The 14,690-nt window shown below is 39.4% G+C and overlaps 1 protein-coding gene across 6 annotated transcripts in view; it reads left to right on the forward strand.

The window, feature by feature from the left end:
* Window positions 1-6,171: 6,171 nt before the first annotated feature.
* Window positions 6,172-14,690, forward strand: part of Grm1 (glutamate metabotropic receptor 1) — a 476,253-nt gene continuing 467,734 nt past the window's right edge. The window contains exons 1-2 of one of the 6 annotated variants that reach the window (XM_060380287.1): window positions 6,172-6,679; window positions 8,053-9,061. In XM_060380287.1, coding sequence (XP_060236270.1) covers window positions 8,362-9,061 — 700 coding nt within the window. In that variant the 5' untranslated portion in view covers window positions 6,172-6,679; window positions 8,053-8,361. Of the gene's footprint in view, window positions 6,680-7,808; window positions 9,062-14,690 lie in introns of those variants that run through there. The other 5 variants (XM_060380290.1, XM_060380289.1, XM_060380288.1 and 2 more) reach the window with 5 other exon arrangements.

The raw sequence follows: 14,690 nt of genomic DNA on the forward strand, positions 1-14,690 counted from the left end.
TTATTTAGAAAAGAAAATAAAGATGAACCATACTAACAGCAACAGCAAACTATATGTTTACTGTTGACACTTTCTTAAGCATGTTTGGTAATTGGAAGTCACCGTTTCTTTTCCTCTCTGGATCCCTATCTGACCTTTCTTTCTTAGAAGATATGTAATTTCCTTCTGGGAGACTTCCACAATCAAATGACTTTGGGTATCAGGTTGAGCAACTCAGATATTCTTCTATTGAAAACTGGCATATATTACAGGTTTTGAGGCTAGTAATTAAAAAGAGAAAGACTATATTTTAAGAAAATCATTTTAGTGCTGTGTTGAATGGAGAGCAGTCGTCTGCTGATTTTCTTCTAAAGTAGGTACACAGCACAGTGTTGTTTACTCAGAGACAATATTTTAATGTGTTGTATAGATGAGGTTGTAAAACAAAACCTTTCTTAATGGAGGCATTTATTGTACCTGAAAATTTAGATACTTTTCTTGCTAATTGTTCAAAAGTTGGCTGTGAGACTGTGCAAGTAGGTTACTGCCTTTATTAGAACTGTTATAAAAGATGGCTATTTTAAGCAAATAGAACATTCACCACCTGTAATGTTTGTGCCCTCAACAGATGAAAGGCCCAAAGGAAAGGTATTCATACTTGTTTTCTTTATTACTTAAGCTTCTACTAAGTAGAGATAATGAGTTCAGAGCTTAAGAAAATGTGAAAATAAGTATCACACAGCACACTTCATATAAGTGGTTTTTATTACAGACTGCTTATGAATTTGGAGTGAAGGCAGTGTGATGTTGCCTTATCTCTAATTTTCTTTCTAAGTTCAGGTAAAGATTAGATTCTTGGTATCTCAATTGTCCTATATCTAAGGCTATTATAATATTTTTATCTTACTTGAAAATGCCATTTGAAAATATTCTTAGAGTCATGATGATTCTAAGAATATTTTCAAATGGCATTTTTCAAGTTATATAACCATGTCATCTGGTGAAGGTTATGTTTCGTTTACTCTCCTTTTTTTTTTCTCATTTGTAAGTTTTTAAATTTCACTTGTTACTGGTCAACATGTGCAGAACAGTAAGTAAAAGGTTTTTGTCAAGTTCAAAAAATATTACCAGGCTTCAAACGCCACATCTGCAGTATAAATACGGTTTTAAAGAATTTAAATTCTAATTGTATTATCTGTTTACAGTTGAGATAGAAGCAAAAAATAAATCACTCTCCCTATGTTAAATGAAGAATAAATAAGAGACCCGGTAACTTGACATAAATCTTAGAGAAAGTCACTAACAGAAAATAATTGTTTTAGTGTTTAAAAGCAACATATCTGTTCACGTTATGTGAATGAGCATATAACATGAGTCAGGCATGGTAATACAACAGGAAATAGAACACATGGTAATCACAGCCAATATTGTGTTTCCAGAATGATTGTGGTTGCCTTATTCTCCTCAATCATATTTCAGAACTTCAAAAAGTAATGTTTGGATTATTGAGAAAGAACAACATGTGTCCAAACACATGCTTCCTAGTCCACGTGTAAGAGCACTCAGTTTCTTGAAGTTTTCTAATTGCATATGGAATATGATGCTTTCTGCCTTATTTCTGCATATCATCCTTAAAGCATTTGATTTACTTTGTTAATCAACCATAGTTTATTTTTTCTCAAAACATATTAATTTTATTTTCTTTGTGTGAGTGTTTGCTTGCATGAATGTCTGTGTACCATGCATGTGCCTGTTCCCTGTAGAAGCCACAGAGAATATTGGATCACCTAGAATTGTTACAACTGGTTGTAAGGTGCCATAAGGGTACTGGGAACCTAGGTTCTCTGCAGCAGATGAAAGTGTTCTTATCCCCTGAGCCATTTCTCCAGCCTCCCATTATGAAAATGTTTTCACTTTTGAAAGATGAAGTTTTTATCTTATAATTGTTTGAGCAGAAAAAATCCAATCATAATATGGTAACTTACTGCTCAGTTTAACTGGAGTAGATAACCAAATTGAATAAATAAAACTGAAAAATTTCACTGGGGTATGAATTATCCTATTATGCTCATGAATTGAATGTAGGAATGTAACAAATGCTATATTAAGTCACTTGTCCACAGAGTAAGGTAGTTTATGGAAAAGCATGATATTCACTATATGTGACTTTGATCTACTTTGAACATCCATTATATTCCCTTAGTAATACATTACGTATCAATTTTCCACAAATGAATTTTCTACAAAGACCTTCTTTGATCCCATTTCTATTTTCAGTCACCACTATCTCTTTAGTAATGAGTTTATTATCTCTTGTGTATACTTCACTTCCATATTCCAATGACTGTATAAACGTTAATTTTCAAAATGCCCACTAGAGTCCACTATAATTTCCAATACACAATTAACTTGTTCATTGCTTTTTCTACTTCTTACTTTTCTTGTTTGAGAGATTTGGATTTTCAACTGATTTTATAGAGAAACTTTTACATCTTTTACTTATAATCTAGACTTATTCCTATATAATATCTTTTATGAAAGAATTCAATAATAATTATACATGTACTTATAAGAAAACAGGAAGTAATTTTTGTGGATAATATTTGCTTTGTTACCATATATTCATGTTTTTTTTTTACCATATATTATGTTGTATTTATTTTTTACAGCAGCATATGGACTAATTTTTGTTTTTTTGTTTTTTTTTGAGATAGGATGTGGTGGTTTGAATGACAAATATCTACCAAAGGCTCAGGTATTTGAACGCTTGGTCTCTGTTGATGGCACTGTTTGAGAGTATCTGTAAAGAGACAGCATGACCACAGAAAACAAAAGAAAACATTTAACTGGGGTTTTGCTTGCAGTTTCAGAAGGTTAGTCCATCATCATGATGGCACGAAGCATGGCAACAAGCCTGGCACTGGAAGAGTAATTGAGAGCTACATCCTAGTCCACAAGAAGAGAAGAAAAGAAATGGGGAGAGAGAGAGAGAGAGAGAGAGAGAGAGAGAGAGAGAGAGCCAGCCAGCCAGAGACAGAGAGAGACTATAGAGAGTCCAACAAAGTCACAGATCCTAATCTTTCCAACCCTCCTCAATAGTACTACTCTGATGACTAAACATTCAAAAACAAGAGCCTAAGAGGGCCATTCTTATTCAAACCACAACAGGGAGGTTTTAGGAGGTATGGCCTTGCTAGAGGAAGTTTGTCACTGGGGGAGGGCTTTGAGATTATATAGCCTCATTTTCTTTCTAGTTTGCTCTTTCTGCTTCATGCTTGTAGCTGAAATGTGAAAAATGTTAACCCCCTTCTTTCTGCTCCTGCTTCCATATCCACTGCCTGCTGCCATGCCTTCTTCTATGATGGCCTCTCACCTCTCTGAAACCATAAGCCCAAATACACTTTTCTTTTTATACCTAGCTACAGAGAAGTAACTAGTATCCTGAGTATTACTCGGTACAGATCCTAGGCAGGTCTTTAACTCCCTGTGTAGCCAAGCTGACCTCAAACTAATAGCAATCCTTTTTGCTCAGCCACCCAACTCTGAAACTCCTGGCTAAAAACTGTGAGGAGTCCTGAGATCTACCTGAGGCTATGTATCAGCTACTCTTCTTATTATTTTTATTGTGAATAGGTTCTTCTGTTATAGAATACATCCCAACTAGAGTTTCCCCTTCCTCTACTCCTCCCAACTCCCCCCCCTCAGTTTTCCTCTCCAGATCCACTCCCCCTTCATTTTCCTTCAGAAGGAGCAGGCCTCCAAGAGCAGACTTTCAAACATGACAAAACATATATGATAAGACAAGACAAATGCCCTAATTTCAGATACTTTTTTTGTTTGGTCACTACTACCACATCTTTCATTAAATAGAGTTCCAAAGCAAAATAATGATGACATTTTTTGTACACTACTAACAAATCATGTATTAAGTGTAATATGCTGCCCTATCAGTATTGAGTAAATATTACTACCCTTAGTACTTTTCAATTCATGTACCTTTAGCAAATGGATAAGGCAGTATATTATATTTATATTTAATCTGTGATTTGTTAACAGTGTAAGATAATTTTATTAGTATTTTGCTTTTGAAAATTATTTAATATAAAAGGTAGTGCAAAAGAAAACAATTGATAATTTCAAGATACTGCAATTGAAATTAATTTTTAATCTTAAAACTATATACTACATATGTATGCATTATATCTGTGTATATTATATGTATGTATATATATTATATATGTGTATTATATATGTATATATGTATTGTGTGTGTGTGTGAGATATGAAGGAAGATGGTTTCCAAGTTCATCTTTCTTCCTCAAATGTGTAGTTTTGATTTAGTATATAAAAAATGTGAAAAAGCATTAAATTTCAACTTTTAATTATTTCTTTAGTGGTAGACAGAATTATAAAGGATAGAAATACAAGGTCCTTGTTACATCAAGGACCTTGAGCTTCAAGGAACACATACTGAAGGTGATTGTGAACTTCAGGAACATTGCTTTCTTTGATTTTGGGAGAAACCTTAGTGTCTTCTTTAGAGTTAGTACTGTATTAAAAAACACTATGGCCAAAGCATCTTGGGGAGGAAAGGGTTTATTCAAGCTTATGCTTCCACACCATAGTTTACCATCAAAAGAAGCCAGGACAGGAACTTAAGCAGGGAAGGAACCTGGAGGTAGCAGCTGATGAGGAGGCCAGGTAGGAACACTGCCTCCTGGCTGTTCTTCATGATTTGCTCACCCTGCTTTCTTTTTTTTTTTTAACTTTTATTAATTACATTTTATTCACTTTGTATCCTCCCATAAGCCCTTCCCTCCTCCCCTCCCAGTCCCACTCTCCTTCCCCCTTCTTCATGCAGGCCCCTCCCCAAGTCCACTGGTAGGGGAGGTCCTCCTCTCCTTCCTTCTGATCTTAGTCTATCAGATCTCATCAAGAGTGTCTGCATTGTCATCTTCTGTGGCCTGGTAAGGCTGGTCCCCCCTCAGGGGGAGGTGATCAAAGTAAGATCTGGAGAGGTCAGCCTGCTTTCTTAAAGAACCCAAGACTATCAGCCCAGGGATGACACCACCTCCAATGGTCTGGGACCTCTCACACCAATCACTAAACTAAGAAAGTGCTTTACAGGCTTGCAAACAGCCCAGTCTTACAAAGGCATTTTCTCAACTGAGGCTCCTTCTTCTCTGATGACTAGCATGTGTCAAGTTGACATAAAACTACCAAGTATGTACACACTGTTATTAATTTATACATGGAATATTATAACAGAAAAAAGCAGGAAAAATCATGTTTAGAGATTATGGAGCTATAATGGCAAGATCTAAAATTTAAGCTCAAATATCTGTTACAGGAAGTGAGAGAACATTAATACCTTTAGCCTGCTCTTTTGAAAATTCAGAGCGCTAGTTTGCCTTGTATGAAAAAACTGAAACTTATGTGTTCCTCTTTCCCCTGAGTAAATGTGTGTGTGTATTCCCCAGAACTGAGAACTGACACCTTTTATTCTATAGATTGCATCCTTCTCCCATTCCTTTTGGGAAAAGGGGCAGGGAAACCCTTTTTAGGTTGCCTAAGAAAACAGTTAAGAAATGTCTGACATTTAAGGGAAATAAAAAACAAAAACCAGAACAGGAAGACCTTCTGTTCTTGACTGGAGGCATTTCTCTTCCCAACCTCTGACAGAACACACAGTTGAAGATATGCATAGTTCCATATGGCTCATCCCCTTGGTCCTGACATGATAATATTAGCTTCCCCAATATTAAGATGAGGTGAACAAGGGCCCCATATAGGCTGATTTCTGCTCCAAAGAGCTTTACCTAAGAGTGGAAAGGTTCCATGTTATTTGGTTTTGTCCTCTGAATAAGCCAGGATACATTCTGTTCAGCCACCCTGCCCCCAGAGGAACTTGATTTAACTTCCAGCTTTCCTCCAGTAAGACCTGTCGGGAAGGTGCTGGCAGTCTGGGAGGAATTTGGGTAAGTGTTTTTCACTCCAGTGTTTTCATGTGACCTCTCCTTCTCAATTTAGATACATCTTGACCTGAAAAAGGTAGGCGTGGCTTGGCCCTCTACATTTGGCTTATCCTGTTTTAGGATGTGTATGTTCCTCCTTCTTCTTGTCTCACCCCATGAAATCTCTTCCCATTGTCTTTGCAACCTGCCCACAGAGGCTTCCTCCTAGATAGATATATACACACATTGCACATATTATTTTTTAACTCTGGACCTTAATTTCAGATAGAAAAAATGTGTGAGTATCTGAGATAAATGCAAAGAAAATAATCCCCAAACCAGCTTAGAAGCCTCTCACTCTTCTGGTCAGATATTAATAAATATCCATGTGCCTGGTAGCCTCTAAGTCCTCTCAGATAGTACAGTGCCGGAGAAAATTACAGCTCCTGCATTCTCTAGCTTCTCCTGCTCCTCTATCAAATGACTGGATTTTATACATCAGATATTAGACAATTAGACAAACCTTGGGTGACCTGCTTTTTTTTTTTCCTTTCAACTTTGCTTCCCTCCCCCCGTTTTTTCCCCCTTGCGGTAAAATAGTGCTGAAGAAAGAGGGCACTAGTGTACAGCCCAGATCTCATCCTGGCACAGTCTGGATTGGAGCTGAGGTGTCTGCGAACCGAGGGCAGCTGCAGTCCTCTGACCTGGGGACCAACAGCTCTGTATACCGGGACTCAGGGACTCAGGTAGGTCTTGAGTACAAACCCCAAACTGGCTTGGGCGAGCGGATGTCTTCCCAAGGTTAAGCCTACCCCCAGAGGAAGGTACTGTTCTAATCGGATTTTCTTCTGAATCCAGGAGCATCTCCGGTTTATCTCTTTGAGTCCTGCATGTCTGAGAAGCAGTGAGGAGCCGTGGGCGCCTGGCTTGATTTCCTCCCCTTTGTGCCTTGCCTCCTGCGCTTTCGCTCCCCGCTTGCCTCCACAGCCTTCTTTTCATCTTGGCTCTCACCTTGAGAAAGGGATCAGAAGGGACCAAAGAGGGAGCCAACTTAAGCCCCGCAGGTGACTCAACCCCGAAGCAGTTGGATTGGAGTATAAACCTGCAGAACAGCCAGGCGATGAGAATGAGGATGGAGAGATGTTAGGAAGTCGATAGAAAGGATGTGTGTGTGTGTGTGTGTGTGTGTGTGTGTGTGTGTGTGTGTGCGCGCGCGCGCGCTTGTGTGTATGTGAGAAGGATGCAAAGGAAGGAGATGGGGGAGGGAATCAAGGATTTCCAGGCGCTGCTAGGAAAGGTGTCTTCTCTAGCTGTGAGCGCTGTCCAGGGTTCTGACCTCGGGGTGGCTCAGGCTGCTGTGCCAAACGCACATTCCTAGCTACCTTTCATTTCTTATAGCCACGCAAGGCTCCATAGGTTCTGATACACAGGCGGATGCAGAATATCCTCTGCTTTCCAATCCCATCTCGAAAAACAAGTTACCTATTGCACTTCTCCCTGAATATCTACAGTAAGCCTCATTTCTTGGGGGGAGGGGGTTGTGCAACATAGCAAACCCCAACACATGGAGACTACCAGGCGTTGCCTTAGTAACTAATACGGCTTTTTCACAAGCTGTCACATTTACATTTACTACTAAAATTGTGTGTCAGGGTCTTTTCAATCCTTAAGTATTAAAGTAAATGGTGCTTCCATTGTTTGCGTTGATTTTTAAAAACAACGCTTCTACCTTGCAAAGAGTTCCCAAATTTTCTTCTGGGGAAAAAGTTGGTCTTTTCAAATCCAGGAAAGTTCTCTTAGGTTGAAGAACTTAGCTCCTCCCTCTTCTCTTTTCCCGCCCCCTGCTACCCCCATCACCCGAGAAAGCTTGGTAGGTTTAGAGGAACAGAGAGGGACCCTGAGGCTGGAGGAGGGGACAGGTCAGCAGGTTTCTCAGGACCCTGTGTGTCTTAGTGAGCAGGCAGGACACAACACTTTCATCGCTGACCAGAGCTGCCTCCCTGTTTTTGAAGATGTGTTGAGGTGAAGCGGACGGGACAATATTTAGCATCACAGACCCCAGGTTTAAATAAAAAAAACCTCCGGTAATTGGGCCTTGACTTCCCTCTTTCATCATCAGGGTCCAGCTCACCGCCACTAACAAGCCGCGCGTTGCACACCTGATCTACACACCTTCAGGCACCAGTGAAAAACCGCGACTTGATTTTCTCTAAGAACGCCCCCAGGGTGTGGGAGCGGTCGTGGAGGACCAGCAAGAGGAAGCAGAGGGGAGAAAAACAGTGGTGAAGGCAGAGAAAGCGTTGAACCAGCTGAAGGCACAAAGCAGCGAAAGGTAGCAGCGGACATCTGGGTGGTTCGCACTGGGAACCTGAAGGTGGGACCGGCGTGGGAACACGGCTGGCCCGTGGTGGATCGCGTCTCTGACACAATGGTCCGGCTCCTTTTGGTTTTCTTCCCGGCAATATTTTTGGAGATGTCCATTTTGCCCAGAATTCCAGACAGAAAAGTACTGCTGGCAGGTGCCTCGTCTCAGCGCTCCGTTGCGAGAATGGACGGAGATGTCATCATTGGAGCCCTCTTTTCAGTCCATCACCAGCCTCCAGCAGAGAAGGTACCCGAAAGGAAGTGTGGGGAGATCAGAGAACAGTATGGTATCCAGAGGGTGGAGGCCATGTTCCACACGTTGGATAAGATAAACGCGGACCCGGTACTCCTGCCCAACATCACTCTGGGCAGTGAAATCCGGGACTCCTGCTGGCACTCTTCAGTGGCTCTGGAACAGAGCATCGAGTTCATCAGGGACTCCCTGATTTCCATCCGAGATGAGAAGGATGGGCTGAACCGCTGCCTGCCTGATGGCCAGACCCTCCCCCCAGGCAGGAATAAGAAGCCTATTGCTGGAGTAATCGGCCCTGGCTCCAGCTCTGTGGCCATTCAAGTCCAGAATCTTCTCCAGCTGTTTGACATCCCACAGATCGCCTATTCTGCCACGAGTATAGACCTGAGCGACAAAACTTTGTACAAATACTTCCTCAGGGTGGTTCCTTCTGACACTTTGCAGGCAAGGGCAATGCTTGACATAGTCAAACGTTACAATTGGACCTATGTCTCCGCAGTCCACACAGAAGGTAGGCACTATATTTTGGAAAGAAAACTACCAAGAGAGCCAAGGAATTGTACGGTTTGTGTCCAGGAGCATAGTGTTTGTAGTGTCTGTTTATTTCTAGCACAGCAGGAGGCTGGCTTTACCCTTCTTAGTGCATCCCACCTAGGCATTGCTTTTGATCTTCCTCCCTAACTAATTACAGGGTAGTAAAACCATATTCCAGTGTGTTTCTGGAGGTAGGAGGAGTAGAAAAGATATGGAAACTGCATGCAGCTGTGTCCAGATGAAGATTTAACTTACAGATCTTAAGGTGGTTTTCCTTCGTAGTCTGTGTTTTTATTTGGTAGGGTTATCTCGGTCCAAGGTAAAGGTACCATATTTCCCTTCAGTGAGTCGTCAGTGGTTTCCCAAGGTTAACAGGCTAATCAAAGTGAGTAATTCAGACACATGCATACCCTACTCCCTGTCTTCTACTGTGGATTTGAAATGTGAGCTTGTAAGTTTTATTTTGTCTTAGACAGCTGAATGTATGCTCCATTGTCCTCTGGTGCTCCTAGTCATACACACAAAACTTCCCCAGGAATAAGGCCTTTATTAATCTTCTCCAGGATATCAGAAAGGCACATCTTAAATTCTGGAATACCTTACATACATAAATAAATATTTTAAACCATTTGTTTATTTCCCCTTTCTTTGTGTGCCAAAACCAACACCTCCTACACCCATATCACCTTATGTTTAGAAGGAATGGAATTGAGAATATCTTGGAGTAGAGTTTAGGTTTATAGCCTTCAACATTATGACCTTGTTCTTTAGAATTTAAAGAGAAACCAATTATAAATCAACGACAAAAGGACAACAGATATTAGATTTAAAATGCCTTTTAAAAATGATTTAGTTTGACCTGAGGGTAAAGATTTGATTTTTTTTTCTTCAGAATATTATAGATGTGAATTCTTGGAGACTTCTTACATAAACTATTTTCTATACTATGTTTGCCAAAGCTTATATGGATTTTTTGATAAAATGAGATTTTTTTTAGGTCATTGATTCTAACTTCCTTAGAGGGTTGATAAGAAAACTGAGCATATGGCTATAAATTAACTTCTAAGGCAACAATTCACAAGTATTTATTTGACATGCACAAGGGATTGGAAAATATTGCATTCATATTTCATAAAAGCAAACTGCAAACGAAAGGACAAAGACATGGTTTCATTGAAAAATGCCCAATATTCAGTTACTAAAGTGGTTGTAGGCTTTAGTTAATATAAATAGATCCTTTGATTGGTAAAGGAACAGTGTTTTCAAATGAACCAAAGCAGTGTAGATTTACACAAGATTTCAGACATTGCTGATGGTCAAAAGAAATAAAGGCCTTGATAGTTCTTGATTCTTGTTTCTGAATCTTTGATTTTAGACCTCTTTTGAACACAAACTCCTTGTTCTTTAAACCACAGCTTTAAATTCAGCAGTTAATTCTTTACATTTTAAGGCTTAATGCTAACTTACTACATTTGAGCACTGTAGTTTCTTCTAGTGCCTAGGTAGAACCTTTGTTAAACACAAGTTAAAATGTGTGAAATATCAACACTGGAAAGATAGATAAACAAGGAATAACAAAATCCAAACTGAATGTGTTTCACTTGAATATTTAATATTTCTAGCTCTATTGACCTTAGTAACTGGTTACCAATATCAGAAATATAAGTTATTTCTTCAGAGGGAGTGACAATCATCATTTTTATCGTACCTTTACCTTCCATATTTTATTATGCTTTACTTGGGCAAGAAAGGCAATAGAAGATCCTCCTCTTTTAAATCTGGTTTCCAAAAGCATTATGTTGCATGACCGATAATCATGACAAGCGGACCATGATTTGGAAATGAGTTGGACTTGGATTTGCTAGTTTTGTTATGGAAGTACCTATCTTGGTTTCACCTATGTATCATCTTGGGTAGCTTTGTTTCTTTCTACATTCTATTGATACTGAATGGCAAGGTCGGTGTTCTCCATACCATAATTAATTCCAGGCTACATCTTGATCACAGAGCATTTTTAGAGCTAACTTTGGTGTTTATTTTATCACAGATCACACCTTTACTTTGTCACTTAGATATACTATCTTTCTTCTTTTTAATGGGAAATGGTTTCTCTTTTTACAACACATGTATTACCTGTGAAAACCAAATTGCTTTTATTTTCTTCTATCTCTGAAAACATTTTGTGTGAGCTCCTTCAGGTGAGCACCACCTAAAATTTTATTTTTCCCGAAGCTATGCCCTCTGCTTCTCAGGGACTGTGGTTGTATTTCCTTGGTTTACATAGTAATTTTGCTGCTTTCAGACTGATGGGGTCACATACTGGTGACAGTTTCTTATTAAGCTGTGAAGACCACATACCAGGGCTATCTCTGCCATCTGGACACTATTTAGTAAGGGAGACTGCTAGTATTAATATATCAGTTTGGAACTTAGACATCCTGGAGCCTCCAGTGACCTTCACCTCACCTCTCCTTTCCAACCTCACTAGTCAATTTAGTACTCTTTCTTTCTTTCTTTCCTTCTTTCTTTCTTTCTTTCTTTTTTTCTTTCTTTCTTTCCTTCCTTCCTTCCTTCCTTCCTTCCTTCCTTCCTTCTTTCTTTCTTTCTTTCTTCCTTTCTTTCTTTTAAATCAGGAACAAACCTAGTAGAGTTCACATCAGAAACAGGCACACTAGTGTACCTGAATGTCTAAAATCAATTCTGATAATTAAAAATTATAGGATGGGGTGTGCGCTCATTGTTCCAGTTGTTTTATATTAATTTATTACTTTATTTTGCATTGAAATAAGCTTTGAGATATTTTCACTTTTGTTTTTCACTATTGGAATTTAGAAGTTACATTCTTTTACATGGCTTTCAAGCTTCCATTGTTTGTACTGAACTCTATGATAACTGCCAATCTAACTGACATGAGAGTACAGCTGAAAGTCCCTTCAGTAGAAGCTGCAGAAATGGTTATTGATTGCTTCCTGAACCCTGTGAGACTTTAGAGGAAAAGGGATATTGAAGCAGTAGACCTCTGTTTATGTACTAGTAAAATTCAAATCCACCGAAGACAGTCACAAGAAATGTGTGTCTTTAAATATATGATGCAGGGAGTACTAAAATAGCCACTTCTAAGAAGACCATCTCAGCAAAGGATTTTTTTATTCCATTTTTCTGATGAAACAAAGATTGCTAGGCAAAAGTCAAACCAATCATTTCAGAAGCTTGTACAAACCAACTTTTAAAAAAAAAATTATTTTATTTTTCTTTATTAATTACACTTTACTCACTTTGTATCTTCCCCTCCCCCCTTGGTTCCCTCTCTCCTCCCATCCCAATCCCTCCCCTCCTCCACCCTCTGCATGCATGCCCCTCCCCAAGTCCACTGAGAGGCGTGGACTTCTTTTCCTTACTTCTGATCCTAGTCAATTAGGTCTCATCAGGAGTGGCTGCATTGTTCTCTTCTGTAGCCTGGTAATGCTGCTTCCCCCTCAGGGGGAGGTAATTAAAGAACAGGCCAATCAGTTCATGTCAGAGACAGCCCCTGTTCCTATCATAATGGAACCCACTTGGATACTGAACTGCGAAGGGCTACATCTGTGCAGGGGTCTTAGGTTATCTTCATACATAGTTCTTGGTTGGAATAGCAGTCTCAGGAAAGACCCCTGTGCTCAGATTTTTTGGTTCTGTTGCTCTCCTTATGAAGTTCCTGTCCTCTCCAGATCTTACTGTTTCCCACTTCTTTCCTAAGATTCCCTGCACTCTGCCCAAGGTTGCCCATAAGTCTCAGCATCTACATTGATAGTCTGCAGGGCAGAGCTTTTCAGAGGTCCTCTGTGTCAGGCTCCTGACTTGTTCCCTCTTTTCTCCTTCTTCTGATGTCCAGCCTCTTAGCCTTTCTGGGTAGGAATAGAGCATTTTAGCAAGAGTCCTCCCTCTTGATTAGTTTCTTTAGGTGTACAGATTTTAATAGGTTTATCCTATATTATATGTCTATATGAGTGAGTATATAACGTGTGCATCCCTCTGCTGCTGGGATAGCTCACTCAGGATGATCTTTTCCAGATCCTACCATTTACCTGCAAATTTCATGATTTCCTTGTTTTTTATTGCTGAGTAATACTCCATTGTATAGATATACCACAACTTGTGCACCCATTCCTCCACTGAGGGGCATCTGGGCTGTTTCCAGCTTCTGACTATAACAAATAAGGCTGCTACAAACATGGTTGAGCAAATGTCCTTATTGTGTACTTGAGAATCTTTTGGATATATGCCTAGGAGTGGTATAGCTGGATCTTGAGGAAGCGCTATTCATAGTTGTCTGAGAAAGCGCCAGATTGCTTTCCAGAGTGGTTGTACCAGTTTACATTCCCACCAGCAATGGAGGAGGGTTCCCCTTTCTCCACAACCTCTACAGCATGTGTTCTTTCTTGAATTTTTGATCTTAGCCATTCTGATGGGTGTAAGGTGAAATCTTCGGGTTGTTTTGATTTGCATTTCCCTGATGGCTAATGAGGTTGAGCATTTCTTTAAGTGTTTCTCTGCCATTCAGTATTCCTCTGCAGAGAATTCTCTGTTTAGCTCTGTACCCCATTTTTTAATTGGATTACTTGATTTTTTTGTTGTTTAACTTCTTTAGTTCTTTATATATACTGGATATGAGTCCTCTGTCAGATATAGGGTTGGTGAAGATCTTTTCCTAATCTATAGAGTGTCGTTTTGTTCTGAGGAGAGTATCCTTTGCTTTACAGAAGCTTTCAGTTTCATGAGGTCCCATTTATTGATGGTTGCTCTTAGAGCCTGTGCTGTTGGTGTTCTGTTCAGGAAGTTGTCTCCTGTGCCAATGAGTTCAAGGGTATTCCCCACTTTTTCTTCTTAGCGGTTTAGTGTGTCTAGTTTTATGTTGAGGTCTTTGATCCACTTGGACTTTAGTTTTGTGCAGGGTGATAAGTATGGATCTATTTGCATTTTTCTACATGTAGACTTGCAGTTAGACCAGCACCATATGTTGAAGATGCTGTCTTTTTTCCATTGAATGGATTTGGCATCTTTGTTAAAAATCAGGTGTCCATAAGTGTGTGGATTTATGTCAGGGTCTTCTATTCGATTCCGTTGATCCACCAGTCTGTTTCTATGCCAGTACCCCCTTTTAAAAGTAACAATTCCAGGTGATTCGATTCAAAGCTTTGAGAAAGTTTATTAAGGTACTCTTTGTGTTTGTACCATTAACAAGTTTTCTTTAGGGCCTGATTTGTTTTCAGTTGCTTTCAGACTTTTGTTATTAGTGTTTCCTCAGACAGTCTGAAAAGTGACAACTTTAATGAGGGTGTTCCATTCTGCAAATTTCCACCTTAAGGAGACTTCTTGCCCAGTTGAGTGTCACTGTTGTGTTACACTGACATGTATTTTGTATGCAATCAACTGTTTAAGGGCTTCTTTTCAATATTTGATTTTTTTATTTTTTAGAAACACTTTTTAATTTGACACAACAATTAAAAATCTCACAGTTTCAGAGGGAAATCTTTCTAGGTCATAAATACATAAAGTAAGAATGTTCTTTTCTCACAAAATTACATATGCTAACTTCTACTTGAGTATATCTACTGTCACAGTTCCTG

This window comes from Meriones unguiculatus, chromosome 3 (assembly GCF_030254825.1).
Source record: "Meriones unguiculatus strain TT.TT164.6M chromosome 3, Bangor_MerUng_6.1, whole genome shotgun sequence".
Lineage (NCBI taxonomy): Eukaryota > Metazoa > Chordata > Mammalia > Rodentia > Muridae > Meriones > Meriones unguiculatus.